Consider the following 18720-nt stretch of genomic DNA (forward strand, 5'->3'; position numbering starts at 1 on the left):
ACAAAAGTTGCCCTGAAATTCAAGTACATGTGCGTAAATTATAAAAAATGGGGTATTTTTTCAGGCGCCTGGGTGGTTCAGTCAGTTAAGCATCTGACTTTTGATTTCAGCTCAGGTCATGATCTCACAGTTCGTGAGCTCAAGTCCCACATCGGGCTCTGCGCTGACAGTGCGGAGCCTGCTGGGGATGCTCTCTCTCTCTCTCTCCCTCTCTCTCTGCCCCTCTCCTGCTCGTGCTCACGCTCTCTCTCGCGCTCTCTCTCTCTCTCTCTCAAATAAAGAAACTTTAAAAAAATGGGGTGTTTTTTTAATACTTTGCAGAAAAAAGAATACATCTTTTAAAGTGAGACTAACCTTGCTAACAAAGCAAGAGCTAAATTCTTGTATTAGCTACTTCCCCTCCCCTACCAGGGAAAGTGATATGTGTTTAGCCGTAACATGTGTTTAGCAATCTGACCTGCCAGTTGAAGGAGATTCAAAGTAACGTTTCCCCAAGTTGATTCTACAGAATACTAGCTCCTCTAACAGGTCACCTGTTACCTTAAAAAAGGGTGTCAAGTGACATGAGTTGGGAGATGATGTGTTAATCAGATTTCTTGCCAGCAGAACTTCCCAGAGCCTTTAATTAGCTAATGTGCTACCTGACGGCTCTCCACGAGGTGAACAGGTCCTGTAAGGATTCCCAATTTATACTCAAGGGTTGTTGACTGGTAAGAAATTAAATGTGAAACCCTTTTAAGGGCATCTGCATGTTTTATCCCAAAGAAATTAGTCTCATTGATGACCATGAAACCCTTTCATCATAGAACATTCTGAGAATTTATTCTATAAGACGTAGTCCAGAAACGTTGTTCAAGGACCTAAATCTTGCAAATGGCCCAGCCACGAATTAGGAGAAGTTTTCAGGACAATGCATAAAAGGGTCAGACCTTCTTTCCCAAGTCTCAGAAAAACCCACAGATGTCAGACCTGGGCCACAGCCACGTCTTTATGCTGTATGGATAAAGATGACACCTGTCCAATGAACCACTGACCTGGATCCCAGGATCACCCTCAGAGAGGTGGGGGAAGAATAAAAGAAAGCAGGAGATAAGTGAAACAACTTTCATGTGTGGGGGGAAGCTTGGGGGGAAAGCTTTATTTAAGAACAGGCCATATGGGGCACCTGGGTGGCTCAGGCAGTTAAGCATCTGACTTCAGCTCAGGTCATGATCTCACGGTTCGTGAGTTCAAATACCACATCAGGCTCTGTACTGACAGCTCAGAGCCTGGAGCCTACTCCGGAGTCTGTGTCTCCCTCCTCTCTCTGCTCCTCCCCTGCTCCCACTCTGTCTCTCTCTCTCTCTCTCAAAAATAAACATTAAAAAACTTTATTAAAAAAGAACAGGTTATATGTATGCCTTCTAGCTGGTCGAGGCTGGCATCACTACTCTTACATCACATGATTTAGGCAAAGTAGGACTTTGCCTGGTTTAAGGGCCACAGAAAAAGTCACTGCATCTCACATACTATCCCCAACCAGCCTGCCTTAGTAGTTGAAATTCTACCATCTGACTGATATCTGTTTCTATGGATTAAATCGCCATGGCTAGATAACCTGAAAATGTGTTTAGCATGGTATTACACATATCTTCTTATCAGTCTAGAACACTTGAGTATAAATTACTCTACCAGGCTCCTATATAGCTCATCATCTACCTGATAACAGCCTTTACAGAAATGGATACAGGATGAGTAAGCTTAAATTCAGGATGGGGGCTGGGAAAAGACGGACGGATAGCAAAGAGCATCCTGGGAAGACACCCTAGGAAGACCGCTACAGCTGTGGGGAAGGGCAGAGCATTTCCTCGCAGACCTCACATGATTTGCCGATTTCATGAAAGTCCCCCTTTGGAGGACCCCCCCCCCCCCCCGCTCAGCCTCACATCCCCAGAAATGTCCTTGGAACAGAAAAGCTCATCCTCTTTAGAACAAAATGAGCCCGGGGGTCTCCTTCCAAAGAACTCCAGGGACACCACTGACATCCTAAATGAGAGGCGTCTCCCAGGGGCAGGAGAGGCAGGGACCCTTGGACCCTGGAGACACGGAGGCAAAGTCTGGCCGGCCCACAGGCCTTCCCCGGGGACTCCTTACCTCACGGTGCCGCAGCTGCAAATTCTGGCCTTCATAGTACAAATTGTAGGTCTTCAGATGCAGGAGAAGTTCGTTCCTTAGGGGAAAAAAATACAAAAGGTGTAACACTCTTAGCTGAAGCCGCTGAATGCCGTCATTCCCTCTTTTCTCACCTCTAACCTGGCCTTCAGCCACCCCAGACTGGGTGTCTGTCCACATGCATGTACACACATACACACACACACACAGCCACCACCCCACCTTCATGTTCTCCCAAGGTCCAGGTCAAGAGTAGACACCAAGCGTGAGGAACAACTCCAGAAAACCAAGGCAGGCCACGCCTGCTGACGAAGCCTGGCAGTTCTGACCACGCTCCCTAAACCCAAGCTAAATACGCCGTCCCCCACGAGGCACAGACTCAGAGGCCAACGCACTACAAAGTCCACAGACATGGTTTCTCTGGCATCTCCGCTGTCTGTCCTCCCTCACATATGCTATGAGTTAGGACAGGACGATCCCTGTAGGCCTCCGTGAGACTCAGAAACTTCTGGGCTTTTCAGAAAGTTAAAAGGTCTGGACCCCACTGACTTAAGCTTCATAGACATGACTTTAGGGCGTGTTTAAAAACCTACAAACTCCCATCAACAGTGGAGTGGATGAATAAAGGGAGCTGAGTCACATAGTGGAATATCACGTAGCCGCAAGAATATGGACGAGCTACGCACAACACGATGAATCTCACAGACGTTATGTTGAGCAAAAGAAGCCTCACACAAAAGACCACGTATCGTATGGTTCGAGGTATGTAATGTTTAAAATGGGTGCTAGAATTCAGGATAGTGGTTCACCTTGGGGAGCAGTGACCACAAGGGGGCAGAAGGGGGTTCTGGGCTCTGGGCCCTAGAATCTTTTTATTGTATTCTAGATGCTTTTGGTTTATTTTATTTTTTGTTTATTTATTCTTTTAAATGTTTATTTCTTTTTGAGAGAGAGAGAACAAGTGGGGAAGGGGCAGAGAGAGGGGGAACAGAGGGTCTGAAGCAGGCTCAGTGCTGACAGCAGAGAGCCCAACATGGGGCTCGAACTCACCAACTGTGAGATCATGACTTGAGCCGAAGTCGGACGCTTAACTGACTGAGTCACCCAGGTGGCTCCTTTCAGTTTATTTTTTAAAAAATTTGGGGTTTCTTGGCTGGCTGAGTGGAGGAGCATGGGACTCCTGATGTCAGGGTCATGAGTTCAAGCCCCATGTTAGGTGTGGAGACTGCTTAAGTAAATAAATAAACAAAAAAAAAAAATGTTTTTTAACTTGCCAATCTCCCTCCGAAGCCTCGTATCAGGCCTCCCTAGCTGTTAGATCCTGGTTTCCAGGTGGTCCTCTGGAAACACAGCTCTCCTAAACAAGAAAGAGCAAGGACTTCCCGCCTTTGTGATCAGGGTGAGCCCACGTCGAACCTGAGAACAGTCTATGGGAAAGTGCATGCTAGTGCCTGGGGGCTGGGAAGAGAGAGGCTTGAGGAGGCTGCCGTGTGCTTTTGCCTCATCTCAGGCAAGAGGTTATGAAGTTCGGTCTCTCTGACTCCAGCCATTTCAACACAGCGATGCGGGGCCACACCAGAGGTCAAAGCTGGCTTGAAATTCCAAGAATCTCCTGCCAAGCTAAACCTAGAAAAATCGGAGTAATTCTATGGAAGCCTAAGTGAATTAGTGAAAAATGCGACTCCAAATAACCTAACGCAAGAGCCGTTTGGCCCTTTTGAACACACAGATCTCAAATTACTGGTCAGCAGAAGTCCCCGGGGAAATCCGTCAATGAGGAGATAAGAGCGATCCATATCTCACACAACTGCGTGTCTGTATATGGCTAAATATGTGTAAAGGAATTAAAACAATTTGGTGGCAGATAAGCTAAACATTTAGCTCAGATACAGAGCACCCAGCGTGAACAAATCCTGGTGCCGGATATAAAAATACATCCTCAAACAGATAATCTGGAAGAGTCCACTTTGGCTCACATTAGCCAAAAATCTGAGCTCGAGAGATTTTTGTACATAGAGAGCAATGAAACTGTCTCCTTCTGTTCAGGGGGCGCCTGAACGTTTAGTCAGAACGCCGGCAGCACAGGGACCCAGCCCAGCTGGGACCCCCCCCCCAAAGGGACACCATAGGTAGCACAGCGAGCCACCCCCATTAACTCCTCCTCCTGGGAGCCCTCCAGGGCACCATCTCTTTTGAGCACCCAAGGGTGCCGTGTCTTGAAGGTCTTTACTTCACGGTCTATGGCCAGGCTCTGGGGGCATGTTTTTATCTAAAGCACCAAACTTGCTGTGCTGTCACTAGTTCACAATTGGGAGCTTCGCTTCTTCCCCCCGACAGGAGCCCCTGCTCGCCCACGTACAGAAGAGACTCCTGTGCCAGGGGTTTCCAACCATGTGGGACTGGCCCCTGGGGACACAACACTACAGCAAAAAACCTTACTTGGAGATGTATTTATCTTGTCCACACGGGACTAGGGAGGTTTCGTGACTGTAATCCATTCTTCCTTTCCCTTGTCATCAGAAGGGGAGACCTATATTTGAGAAAAGACACAGGTTAAAGTCAAGTTGTGTCCTCAGGAACTCAGCAGAACCTGGACCAGGGGAGGGAGAACAGGGCTCCCTGTTCCCACCCCCGATCCACAGCTGGGACAACCCAATGCTGACCCAGGGCTGGTGACACTGTGGGCTGCTGCCTCCGCTGGCCACAACTGCTGGGGAAAAACCACCCCAAGACCACAGCCCTTGGAAAGCCCCAGAACAAACGTTCCAGGCACAGAGAATGCTGTGAACAATTATATGCCAACAAATTGGATATCCTAGAAGAAATGGACAAATTCCTAGAAACGTACAATCTACAAACACAGAATCGTGAAGAAAAAGAAAATCCGAACAGATCAATAACAAGTAAGATCGAATTAGTAATCATAAACTTCCCAGGTTTTGAAAAGCCCAGGGCCAGATGGTTTCCTGGTGAATTCTACCAAACATTTAAAGAAAAATCAATATCGGGGCGCCCAGGTGGCTCAGTCGATTAAGCGGCCGACTTCGGCTCAGGTCGTGATCTCGCTGTCTGTGAGTTCGAGCCCCACATGGGGCTCTGTGCTGACAGCTCAGCGCCTGGAGCCTGTCTCAGATTCTGTGTCTCCCTCTCTCTGACCCTCCCTCGTTCATGCTCTGTCTCTCTCTGTCTCAAAAATAAACAAATGTTAAAAAAAAAAAAAAAGAAGAAGAATCAATATCAATTCCTCTCAGATTCTTCCAAAAGAGTTTGAAGAGGAGAGAACACTCCCAAACTCGTTTCATGAGGCCAGTGTTACCTTGATACCCTGGTAGCCAGGTGAGCCTCCTACCAGAAAAGAAGCTACAGGTCAATATACCTGATGAGTGCAAATTTAAAAATTCACAACAAAATATTAGCAAACCAAATTCAACAGTGCATTAAAGAGATCATACAACGTGAAGGGCACCTGGGTGGCTCAGCTAGTTAAGCATCTGACCCTTGATTTCAGCTCAGGTCACGATCTCACGGTCTGTGAGATCGAGCCCCACGTCAGGCTCTGTGCTGACAGCATGGAGTCTGCTTGTGATTCTCTCTCTCTCCCTCTCTCTCTTCGTCCCTCCCTTGTTCACAGGTGCTCTCTCTCTCTCTCTCTTAAAATAAGTAAATAAATAAACTTTAAATAAAAAGATCACAGAACATGATTAAGTGGGATTTATCCCTGGGATGCAAGGATAGCTCCACACACATAAATCAGTAAATGTGATATATCGCATCAACGGAACAAAAGATAAAAATCATATGATCATCTCAACAGACGCAGAAAATGCATCTGACAAAATTCAACATCCTTTCAGGACAAAAACTCCAACCAATTGGGTATAGAAGGAACATACTTCAACATAAAAGAAGCCAGATATGACAAGCCCACAGCAAACATCACACTCAATGGTGAAACCCTGAAAGCTTTTCCTTCTGAGATCAGGAGCAAGACAAGGGTGCCCACTCTCTCCCCTCCTATTCAACACAGTCCTGAAAATCCTAGCCAGAACAATCAAGCAGTACAAACGCATACAAGGCATCCAAATCAAAAAAGAAGACATAAAATTGTCTTTGTTTGCAGATGATAGTATCTTATATATAGAAAATCCTAAGGACTCTACCAAAAAACTGTTAGACTTAATCAATGAATTCAGTGAAGGTACAGCATACAAAATCAGCATGCAAAAATTGGTTGTGTTTCTATCCACTAACAGCAAACTATCTGAAGAAGAGATAAAGAAAACAATCCCATTTACAATAGCATCAAAAATAATAAAATACTTAGGAACAAATTTAGGCAAGGATGTGAGAGATTTGCACACTGAAAGTTAAATGACATTGATGAAAGAAATTGAAAACAAATACAAAAACAAATGGAAAAATGTCCCATGTTCATGGATCAGAAGAATATTGCTAAAATGTCCATAGTACTTAAGGCCATCTCTAGAACAACACAATCCCTATCAAGATTCCAATGGCATTTTTCACAGAAACAGAAAATATAATCCTGAAATGTGTATGGAACCATAAAAGAACTCAAATAGACAAAGCAATCCTGAGAAAGAACAAAGCTGGAGGCATCACATTTCCTGATTTCAAATCTTACTACAAAGTTATAGCAACCAAAACAGTATGATCCTGGCACATAGACCACTGGAACAGAATTTAGGGACCAGAAATTAATTAATATTTATTAATTAATTAATATTAATACAATTAATACAATTAATATTTGACCAGGGAGCCAAGAATATTCAAGAGGGGGAGAAGAGTCTCTTCATAAATGTTGGAAAAATTGAAAACTCACATGCAAAAGAATGACATTAGACCTCTATCTCACACCTGTCGGAATGACTAGTATCAAAAAGATACAACAGGGGCGCCTGGGTGGCTCAGTCGGTTGAGCGTCCAACTTCAGCCCAGGTCATGATTTCGCAGTTCATGAGTTCGAGCCCCGTGTCGGGCTCTGTGCCAACAGCTCAGAGCCTGGAGCCTGCTTTGGATTCTGTGTCTCCCTCTCTCTCTGCCCCTTCCCCTGCTCACACTTTGTCTCTCTCTCTCTCTCTCTCAAAAATAAACATTAAAAAAAAAAAAGACATGAGATAACAATGTTGATGAAGCTGTGGAAAGATGGGAACCCTTGGACACTGTTGGTGGGGAATGTAAAATGGTGCTGCCACTGAGGACATGTGGTCCATGTGGCAGTTCCTCAAAAAGTTAAAAATAGAATTACCCTATGATCCAGCAATTCCGCTTCTGAGTATATATCCAAAAGGATAGAAAGCAGGATCTTGAAGAGATATGTATATACTCATGTCCGTAGCAGCACCGATCACAACAGCCAAAAGTTGGAAGCCACTCAAATGTCCATCAACAGATGAATGCATTAACGGTGTATGGTATACCATGAAATATTATGCAGCCTTAAAAAAAGAAGGGAATTCTGGGGTGTCTGGGTAGCTTAGTTGGTTAAGCAGCCAACTCTTGGTTTCAGCTCAGGTCATGGTCTCACAGTTCATGAGTTGAAGCCCCACGTCGGGTTCTCTGCTGACAGCACAGAGCCTTCTTGGGATTTCTCTCTCCCTCTCCCTCTGCCCCTCCCTAGGTCTCTTGTTCTCTCTCTCTCTCTCTCTCTCTCTCTGTGTGTCAATAAATAAATAGATAAACATTTAAAAAAAAAAAAGAAGAAGAAGAAGGAAATTCTGACACGTGCTACAATATGGATGACCCTCGAGGACATTCTGCTAATTGAAATAAGCCAGCCACAAAAGGACAAACACTGGCTGATGCCACCAATATGAAGTCTCCAAAGTAGCCAGTGTCATAGAACCATAAGGTAGAAAGTTGGTTGCTGGGGCCCCTGGGTGGCTCAGTCGGTTAAGCGTCCAACTTCAGCCCAGGTCATGATCCCATGCTTTGCGGGTTCGAGCCCTGCGTCAGGTCCTGTGCTGACAGCTCGGATCTCAGAGCCTAGAACCTGCTTCAGATCATGCGTCTCCCTCTCTCTGCCCCTCCCCTGCTGGCACTCTGTCTCTCTGTCTCCCAAAAATAAATAAATACTAAAATTTTTTTTAAAAAAAATGACGAAGCTGATACATTTTATGGGTATTTCGCCAAGATTTTTTACAAAATGGAAGAGGGAGGCAGGAAGGACACAATCTGCTGTTGCTGGCTTCGAAGCTGGAGGAAGACAGGCACCAGCCAAGGAATGTGAAAAGCTGAAAAGGACGAGCAAGTGAATTTTTCCCCTGGGTCCTCTAGAAAAGAACACAGCCCCAGCTGACACCTTGATTTGAGCCCAGTGAGACCCCGAGGTAATAAAGTTGTGTCGTTTTAAGGGGCTACATTTCGGTGACGTGTTCAAGCAGCCACAAGAAACAAACACGAAAGGCCCCCCGAAAGGAGGGGCAATCAGTGTGGGGGAGGGGAGCTGAAGGGCTGAGTTCCATTCAGAAAATTCAATCCCCACCTGAGTACCCAAAAGTAGTATCCTAAGAACACAACTGTTCTCTCTAAATTATAAATGTTAATTTCTCTATTTTTCCTAAAGGGAAAAAAAAAAAAAAAAAAAGAAATAATTTAGAAAGAAAGGAAAAAAAAAAAAAAAAAAAGAAGAAGGAAAAAAGAGAATCAGACCGGTGAAAAAGTTATTTTTTTAAAAAGACAATTACCCATAACTAGTGAGTAGTTTTTAAAGTACCCTTTCTATGCATATTTTAATTTACACATTTCACAAAAATGTATTGTATGCCTAGCGTTGTGCCACATGTTGCGCTTCCTGATGGTGATTCAACAGCAAAGTGAACAGGCACAGTCCTGCCCTCAAGGTCTAGCAGGAGATGGACAGGAGGAGACTGTTCTAGCAAGGAAGGCAGGTATATGGCAGCACACAGAAGGGTGCTTAATCTGGACTTGGGGTGTTCCCGGGAGCTTTCTGGAGGAAGTGACCTCTCAGCTGAGACCTCAATGATGAGGTACAGCTGACAAAGGTAAAGGTGAAGGGCAGAGTGGTCCAGACAGAAGCAGCATGCACCCCGGAGCTGTGGAAGATGGGGTAGCGCCCATGGGGGACCTTGACCATGCCAAGGAGTTGGGGTTCCACGGGAGGTGTGGTAGGCTGAATAATGGTCCCAAAGGTCCCCAGGTCCTAATCCCGGGAGCCTGTGAATGTTACCTTATGAGTCCCCAGGTGTGATTAAATTAAGGTTCTTGAAATGGGGAGACCATCCTAGGTTACCTGGGAGGGCCCTAAATGTAGTTACAAGTGTCTTTCAAAGAGAGGCAGAGGGAGGATCTGCCACAGACAAGCCCAGCAGAAAGAGAAATTTGAAGGTGCTACACTGGCTGAGGGTGGAGAAAGGGGCCATGGGCTAAGGAACACAATTTTCCAAGTCAGAAAAGGCAAGCAAATGGTTTCCCCCCAGAGCCCTCCTGGCACCATGGTTTGGGCCCGGTGAAACCGTTTTCAGACTTCTGGCCTCCAGAACGTAAGAGAGTAAACCACCGCATCTGGGGTCATTTTTACAGTGGCAAGAGGAACACAAGGAGAGGGTGTGATCTGACTTGAACTTCAGAACCATTGCCCCACCCCACCTGCTTTGAGAAAGGATTATGGAAGGGAACGGTGGCAAGGGGACCCCTGGAGGGTCCTGACCCAGGGAAGGGGACAATGAGGGTGGAGTCACAATGTCTAAAGGGTTTAGAGAGGTAGATGGAAAAGTCGTTGACGCATCAATAAAAAGGTTTGGAAAGGGGCACGCTGCCAGATTTGCTGTGGGGTTACACTTGATCTTAGCCAAAAGGCCGAGAAGCGATGGCCGTGGGCTTAAAGGCAGAGTCCAGGATGATGCACACACACAGGCCGCGGCTGGCAGGCACAGCCCGGTCTGTGGCCCAGTTAGGTGACAGCACGCAACTCCCAGGGAAGGAGGTCGGGAAAGCGTAGAAGGCTGAGGGGGCTGGGCTCCAATGCACTCCATAGGTCAGCGATGGGCAGAGGAAAAGGACCCCCTGGAAGGGGAGCAGGGAGACACGGTACCCTGGAGGCCAAGAGGAAAAGGTGCCTTGAAAGGGAGGCTGGTCGGCAGAGCCGGGAGCTGGTGGTAGGAGCCCAAGGAAGAAAACCCAGAGCCGTCATGGGGGAACCTCAGCCAGAGCCAACCCCACAGACTGGCTGGAGCAGACACCAGGTTAGTGGCTGTGGACAGACGTCACCGTGAACATTCAAGTCTTTCCTCAACCAGGGAAATGTTATTCTATTCTTTCTTCGATACTCTTCTCTTCCTTCCATTCTTGGTTCTTCTTCGGCAATGTCTCCAATCCTCTTTCTCTAGCACTGTCTGTCCATCCATCCATCCATCTGTCCCTGCCCCGATCCCTCGAGTCTTGTATCATTTTTACTCAAACCTCCATCTCCTTCTTTTCCTAGAATTCTGCAGCTAACCTGGGGCGCCTGGGTGGCTCAGTCGGTTAAGTGTCCAACTCTTGATTTCGGCCTCAGGTCATGATCTCACAGTTCATGGGTTTGAGCCCTAAATCGGGCTCCAAAATGCTGGTGGAAAACCTGCTTGGGATTCTCTCTCTCTCTCTCTCTCTCTCTCCCTCTCTCTCACTGCCCCTTCCCTGTTGATGTGTGTGTTTTCTCTCTCCCTCCCTCCCTCAGAAAACAAATAAACTTAAAAAAAAAAAAAAAGAATTCTGTAGTTAATCTAACTCACAGATTGGGTTTTCTGCAGGACTCTTTTGTTCACTGCCTCCATCATAAGCTATAATTTGGTAATTTTGTTTTGCATCTGAAAGCAGTCTGTCCTGTTTTTTTTTTTTTTTTTCAACGTTTATTTATTTTTGGGACAGAGAGAGACAGAGCATGAACGGGGGAGGGACAGAGAGAGAGGGAGACACAGAATCGGAAACAGGCTCCAGGCTCTGAGCCATCAGCCCAGAGCCTGACTCGGGGCTCGAACTCACGGACCGTGAGATCGTGACCTGGCTGAAGTCGGACGCTTAACCGACTGCGCCACCCAGGCGCCCCAGTCTGTCCTGTTTTAAGACAAGTCCCTTTGATAGCATGCCCTCTTAAATCCACTGAACATACCAATTAGTGAATTTTTTTTAAGTTGATTTATTTTGAGAGAGAGAGAGCATGAGCAGAGGAAGGGCAGAAAGAGAGGGAGAGAGAGAAAATTCCAAGCAGGCTCCTTGCTGCCAGCGTAGAGCCCAACATGGGGCCCAAACTCATGAACCGTGAGATCATGACCTGAGCCAAAGTTGGGCGCTTAACCGACTGAGCCACCCAGGCGCCCCTCCAATTAGAGAATTTAAGTCTTCTCTATAGTTATTAAAACAATTTTGTACTTGGAGAAAAAAATAGGCAGATCAATAAAACAATACAGCATATAGAAACAGACCCAAATATATTTGGGAACATAGAAGTGGGCTACATCTAAATAGCAGGGGAAAGATAAATTTTAAAAATGTTGCTAGAGAATTGATTAGCCTTTGGAAAGGGGAGGAGGGGAAAGCTAACCCCCTACTTTACTCCTTCCACCAAAAGAAATGATATCTGTATAAAAAATTTCAACATTAAAACATAAAATGCTGGAAGGAAACATAGGATATATATAAACTTGAAGTGGGAAAAACTTTCCTATGAAAGACTCAAAATCCAGAAGGCATAATTGAAAAAAAACCAAAATGGAACCAATCTGTAAAGATTTTCAACTTCTGTTTAGAAAAAAATTTTTTACCCTGTCCAAAGTCAAAAGTCAAAGACAACTTGGGGGAAAGCATTTACAATACATGTGACAAAGGGCTAATGTCATTAATACGTAAAATTAGCTAATGCCATTAATATATAAAATTAGCTGATGTCATTAATATGCAAAATTAATAAATCCATAAGAAGAAGATTCTACACCCAACAGAAAATCGGGCAAAGAACATGAATACTTTCACAGAATTTACAGAAAAATAAATTAAAATAGTTAGCAAATTTACAAAAAGATGTTCAACCTCCCTAACCACTATTTTTGTATTTGCCAGATTGATAAAAAGCAAGTAGTCTCATGGCCCAAATGTGGGGATTCTCCGGGGTCCCATCGCCCTACCTGTGTTGGGTGATCTTAGCAAGACCATCGCTATGCATCAGACCTACTGGCTCGTGTTGCCTCCATCTTTGTTTCCAACCTGAACTTCTCCCCACCTTTTTTCTTACTTTTACAAGTCTTGGGTGAGGGGTGTTAGGAAAATAATAGCCTACCACACGGTTGAATTAAAACTACAGGTAACTGGGGCCCCTGGGTGGCTCAGTCAGTTGAGCGTCCAACTCTTGATTTCAGTTCAGGTCACGGTCTCGAGGTTCATGTGGCTCTGCACTGACAGCATGGAGCCTGCTTGGGATTCTCTTTCTCCTTCTCTCTCTGATCCTCCCCCACTTGCACTCTCTCTCTCAAAATAAAGAAATAAACACAGGGGCGCCTGGGTGGTTCAGTTGGTTGAGCTTCCGACTTCGGCTCAGGTCATGATCTCACGGTTTGTGGGTTCGTGCCCCACATCGGGCTCTGTGCTGACAGCTCGGAGCCTGGAGTCTGCTTCGGATTCTGTCTCCTTCTCTCTCTCTGCCCCTCCCCACTTGTGCTCTGTCTCTCAAAATTAAATAAATGTTAAAAAAAATTAAAAAAAAAAAAAGAAACACAAAATAAAATAAAATAAAATAAAATAAAATAAGTAACTGATTCTAGGACCCAATCCTTTCTTTGTCTGTCTTGAGACCAACACCTGCATCTCCCTTCACAAGCTTTGCAACTATCACCACAAATCACTGGCTGCCTCCAACCAGTTGGGGGTTTTGGAGGAGGGAAGGGGACAGGGGTGGAGAGGGCTGGGGGAGACGGGAGTGTGTGTGTGGTGGGGGGAGTGTCAGCTAAATTAACATTCACTTTAAGGCAAACACAGCAGCAAAGCTAACAAAGGGCCGGAAATTTAGAGTTCAGTCTGATATTCCTTAAACAGAGTATTGTTCCTCGCACAAGGAGGGGTCGGAGGAAGATGGTCGATGGGGCTGGAATGTGGATTCAATTGGACACTTCCTCCAAGGCGCCTGCCAATGTCTGCAGCCTCGGAGAGAGGGATTTGTTCGGTGGCTGTTGCAACTCTTCTGCCTTGTCTCTTATTATCAAGAATTTGCGGAGCACTCTGGGACTCCAAAATGCCTTGTAAGGATCACTTACAAGCAATGCTTCCACGATGCCTTGAGGATGCACAGGTGGCAAGCCACCATCTCTCTGAGGAAGAGCCAACTAGATGGGGAGGAAGGCCGGGCTTCCCACATCGGCCAGCATCTCAGACACAGAACTGAAACGGCTCACGGTTCATAGCTTCCCACACAGAAAAAGAAGGGGAGAGAAAGGGGACACGGATGAAGGACAACTCTGACACAACACATAAACTTTATAGGAAAAGAACTTCATAAAAAGCTATTTATCAAAAATATTTTGTAATGTGGCACTGCTCTTTGGGAGTCTAAATCCTATTTATACCTACTGAACTTCCTCTGTGAACAGAGTCTTTCACTCCTCAAGTATTCTAAAAATTTTTTTTTAATGTTTTTATTTATTTTTGAGACAGAGAGAGACAGAGCATGAGCAGGGGAGGAGCAGAGAGGGAGGGAGACACAGAATCGGAAGGAGGCTCCGGGCTCCGAGCTGTCAGCACAGAGCCGGATGCGGGGCTCGAACTCACGGAGTGTGAGATCATGACCTGAGCCGAAGCCAGACATTCAACAGACTGAGCCACCCAGGCACCCGTCCTCAAGCATTCTAAATCAGCACGACTTCCCTGTAGAAAGACTTTAAGAGGTGGAGTGTATTTTGAACCACATCTGCTAAAAGGTCTGGAGATGTGCGAAATATCGGGCTTGCCACATCGGGACACGAGCCTCCCGGGGTTTAGTCACACTGAAGACCCACTGGGGCCACCAATGAGTCAGTCCTTCCTACTGGCACTGACATCATGCCTTGGCAGAATGTTCTAGGTGCTCCTCGGCTCCCTCAAATGCCTGGGCAATACCATGTACCTTGCTGGTGCAACCTAGTTTGTATGTTTCACGTGACTACCCATCCATTACTTCCTGCTTGCACCAAAGACAACCTGGGGACACAACCCTCCTTAAGATCCAAGAGAACGTTTTGACAGAGGAGAGGTTCCTACACAACTGGAGGGTGACACCCCAGCCACAGAGAACTTTCTGGGTCTGCTTTTCACGCTCTGTGTCCATGCTCCTCTACAGACCCAAGCAAACTCACATGCTCCCCAGACCCTGATCCAAAACTTAGCTCCTCCTTCAAAGTGTCCCCGCTGCCCCTGGGCAGTGTCGGGGGCAGGCGCTCACACCTCAACCTGCCCTCCACCCCAGCACTTAACCACCACACAGAAACCATCCATCTGGTGTTTCCATTATCATTATTTCTTCCAGGGAGGGAGCGGGTTCCTGCTGTCTTAGGTAAGAGGATTCCTAGAAGCAGAGCCCCAAACAAGGATTTGGGGGCACATGAGTTACTAAGGAAGTGTTTTTGAGAGAAACCTGTACGCAAGTGAGGGAAGCAGGGCCGGGCCGGGGAAGGAACTGGGTCACCGGGGTCAGCTGGACCCCAGCCATAGCCTGATCCCATGGGAACTCCGGCGTGTGAATAACTCCACAGAGTTGTCCCTGCTTCAGACAGGCAGGCCAGGCTTTGCTCCCCTGCGCCAGTCAGCCATCAGCTGAGAGCCCCTCTGGGAGGAGGGTCCCAGGACTGGGAACAGTTCCCAGGACCGGGAAGCAGCTCAGACTCATGAGCAATCCACTTTCTCCCACCACCCTCAGGCTGGGAGGAAGCAGCTGGGGGCAGGAGCCAGCCAGGTGCCGCTGGCTGGAGGCTAAGTTGCAGGAATGGGGGCAGACTTGCCCCAGCTCCGGACCAGTCAAACCCCTGCAGCTGTTGCACAAAAGATCCCTCCCTCTTCCTTTTCACGGACTCCCCCACTCACAGGTGTCTCCAGCCTCCCCAAGAATAAATGAGGGGCCGTGCAAGCCCTTGAAAGTCACCGGCTCAGCTTCCTGTGAGGAAGGCAAACATTAAGCACTCAAGAAGCTCAAGGAGGTGGGAAAAGGCATCCAAAGCTCTCTTCGAAGAGAGCAAGGTCTCCTGTGTTCTCAGCTCTTGGTTGCTCCAGACTCCGGTGCCCTCACTCCCTTCCTGTCAGGGGGCCTGGAGAACACACCGTAGTTAATTCTGGTCTCAGAGCATCCCCGGGACGCTGGCTAATCCCTACCGTTTCTGTTCTGGCCTAGACACAAAGGAACTGAAAAGCCCCCAGAGGGAGAAGGGCAAATGCAGAACAGAAAGGCTGGCAACCCCTGGCAGGAAAGTCGAGAATGAGATAAAGAACCCCACTCTGTTTCCCAAACTCTCTTCCTGGTGGCACGGCAGGAGCCAGGCTTGAGCTCAGCAACCAGGGTAGGATGGGGGCCGGGGGCAACAGCCGGTTTCCAGCACCCAGGCAGTCCCAGTATCTAAGAAAGTACAGCTAGGAGAACGAGACAGGGGAGGGGAGGGCCTGCCGCAGAGAGTTCCCAGGGGGGCAAACCCCACAGAGCCGCCCTCTGACCAACGAGAGGGATGTGCAGTCTGCTAGGCCTCGGCCGAAACCAGGGTAGGAAGGAGAAGCAGCTGCCTTGAGACACAGGACACCTCAGAGGTTCTCATTCTAGCACTCATTAAACTCTCCCTGAGGATGGGGCTCGGGGTGGGGGTGGGGGGTGGGTGGCAAGAGGAGCTGATTTTAAATTCCTGATATCCAGGCTGCAACTCATACTGATGACAGCAGACCCCCTGAAAGGGCCCCAGGCATGACCGCTTTTTTCAAAGTTTACTTATTTTGACTAAGACACAGCATGAGCAGAGAGAGAGGGAGACAGAGAATCCCAAGCGGGCTCCGTGCTGTCAGCGCAAAGTCGGACGCGGGGCCCAATCCCACGAACCTCGAGATCATGACCTGAGCGGAGATCAAGAGTTGGACGCTTAGCTTAACCGACTGAGCCCCCCAGGTGCCCCGCATGAGCAGTTTTAAAGCTTTCACAGGTGGTGCCAATGTACAACCAGGGCTGAGAACGATCCTAAAGTCCGATAGGGATACAGCTGTGTAGACTGAGGACACCACGAAATGTACCCCAAAGCAGCCTTTCAAGAATGGAAGGAATGGGATCTTCTCAAAGCAAACTAAGTTGGATCTTTAGCACCCCCTCCCCGTTACTAATCTTTCAAAGGGGCGAGGGGACGGTGTAGAGCATCGCAAAGGATCAGTGTGTGCAGGGCCACAGCTAGCTGATGCAAAAGGGCTCCGTCATGCAGGGCACCGCACCGCAGAAGCCAGGAAGCCAGCCCCAGGCTCCAGATACAAAGGAAATGCTCGCTGGAGGCCCACAGCTTCCCCTTTTGGGGCCTGTCCCCACCTCTTCTCTGAGTGCTGCCCTGCCTCCCGGGGACAATCGGGAGCCCCTGGGTTGGAGCAGAAAGTTATCTGACACAGCGCTTCATACTATAGTGTTAAAGACTTTCTCATCAGGTCTCCTGAGAGACTCCGTTTTGTCACCAAGCAGTGGCAGAGGAGATAGTCCCCCTGCATTTCAGCTCCTTGGTATAGGGGCAGGAAGAAGTGTCGATGGCAAACAGGAAACCCCAACCCTATTGCGCCACACGAGGAAGGACACAAGAGTTGTGGCCTGGGACCCTGCCAAGTTCTAGAGATTGCAAGCGATTCCACCTCCTGGTTCCTGAACCTGAACTTGATCCTGTCCCAGACACGGGCAAAATTCAGGCTGCTTGGGAAGGAAATAGGGCACATTTTGCCTTCCACCTGCCTGCTTTATTCAATGAAAGGCCCACTTACTGGCCAGGGCCGTGACCTCTCCGGGACCTGTTCACCCCACTGATCTTCCCCTCTCTGAATGCACTTCCTCTGTCCCCTTTTCCAGGCATTTAGGCCTCCAGTGACCCACCCACACAGCTCTCCCAATCACTCTGCTCGAGAAAGAGTCTGGCACCAAACACTGCCAAAGGACGTAGGGTTAAGGTCAAGTGTCCCAAGTGTATGTACTGCACTTTCTCAGCTTTACATTTGACCGTGAATGAAAGGCTTTGCCAATCGCCACCTCAAAAGCCCGCTAAGCATCAAGAAAGGGGGAGCAGAAGGTATTTGGGAAGAGGCTGGCAGGTGGAAAGGGGCTTAGTGCAAGAGAACTAGCAGAACACTCGTCTCAGGAGGGACCTTGACACCTGTTTCCCCCACAAATCAGGAAAAGAACAATCACAATATTATCACCGTGCTAATAATAAAATACCAAATGCGAATAATAGCTACCCTAAATGAGAGCTTACTATGGGCCACCTAGTATCTGCTTGGACCCATCGAATCTCCACAACAACCCCGTGAAGAAAGAAACCCTAATACCCCCATTTTGCAGATGAAACCAAGGAGGCACAAAGACGCGAAGTAGCTTGTCCCAAAACACACAGCCAGGAAGAGACGGAGCTGGGGTCAAACGTCGGACTGTGTGGCGGAGAAGCTGAAGCCCTCGAGTTCTTGCCGAGAAAGCTCTCTTGAGGGGAAGGGGGAGAAAAGAGTTTTCAGCGACAAATCGGCTGACCCAGCCATGTCCAGAGGGGTGGTTCTCACACTGGAGGGTGTACCCAAATCCCCTGGAGGGCTCATCACATACAGACTCCTTTCCCCCTCCCCCCCAGTTTCCGATTCAGAACTTCTGGATGGGAGAATGTGCATTCCTCGCGGGCTCCCAAGTGATGCTGCCACTGCCGGTAACAAGGCTCTAGAAGCTTTATCTTATTCCTTACAAGAAAGAACCCATGGGGAAGGCTTTATTTTCACCGTTTTACAGATGAGGAAACAGAAGGTCCCAGAGGTCAGGCAACTTGTCCCAGGTCACAGAGCTGACAAGAAGCCCGGGGCTCCTTCTGTGGTACCCTGGCGAAACGCCAGACATGGGGGAACGGGCTGAGCAGGACAGGCAGGGATAGGCTGGCTTTAGCGGCCAGCCACGGTGGGTCCAGGAGTCCTGGGGAGGGGAGGTAAGTGAGTGAATGGCTGGACAGGCAAGCCGTAGGTAAAGCAGACCCTGCGGGAGCCAGGGATGGAGACCTTGTCCAGGGACCTGGGCACCTGCAGCATCACAGAACCACAGACCCTAAGTCACATCTACCCTCTGTCTAAAGAATGAGCTAGCTTCACAGTCATGGGTCCCACAGACCACCTGCTCCCCCAGCCCGGAAAAAGCCTGGGGGCCTGACTGATGACAGATACGAGGCCTTTGCTGACGGGAAACTTGGTTCCCATCCCAGGAGGCAGCCCCTGCCTGTCCCACCGCCAGATGAGCAGCTGAGACTCAAGCCATGCTGGGTTCCCCCCTCAGGCAGCTTGGTGTGCAAAGCCCCTGCTCTTTCCACGGTCGGCCGACAGGGACCCCGGCCTGTTCTG

The 18720-nt window shown here is 48.1% G+C and overlaps 1 protein-coding gene across 8 annotated transcripts in view; it reads right to left on the bottom strand.

The window, feature by feature from the left end:
• RASSF2 (Ras association domain family member 2) overlaps nt 1-18720 on the bottom strand; it is a 42272-nt gene that overhangs the window by 13902 nt on the left and 9650 nt on the right. For 6 of the 8 annotated variants that reach the window (XM_049651090.1, XM_049651087.1, XM_049651091.1 and 3 more), the window contains exons 2-3: nt 4591-4681; nt 2134-2209 (exon numbers count right to left, since the gene is read on the bottom strand). In XM_049651090.1, the coding sequence (XP_049507047.1) occupies nt 2134-2209; nt 4591-4649 (135 nt within the window). In that variant the 5' untranslated portion in view covers nt 4650-4681. Of the gene's footprint in view, nt 1-2133; nt 2210-4590; nt 4682-17679; nt 17828-18114; nt 18302-18720 lie in introns of those variants that run through there. The other 2 variants (XM_049651086.1, XM_049651085.1) reach the window with 2 other exon arrangements.

The sequence above is a fragment of the Panthera uncia genome (genome assembly GCF_023721935.1).
Source record: "Panthera uncia isolate 11264 chromosome A3 unlocalized genomic scaffold, Puncia_PCG_1.0 HiC_scaffold_11, whole genome shotgun sequence".
In the NCBI taxonomy this organism is placed as follows: Eukaryota; Metazoa; Chordata; class Mammalia; order Carnivora; family Felidae; genus Panthera; species Panthera uncia.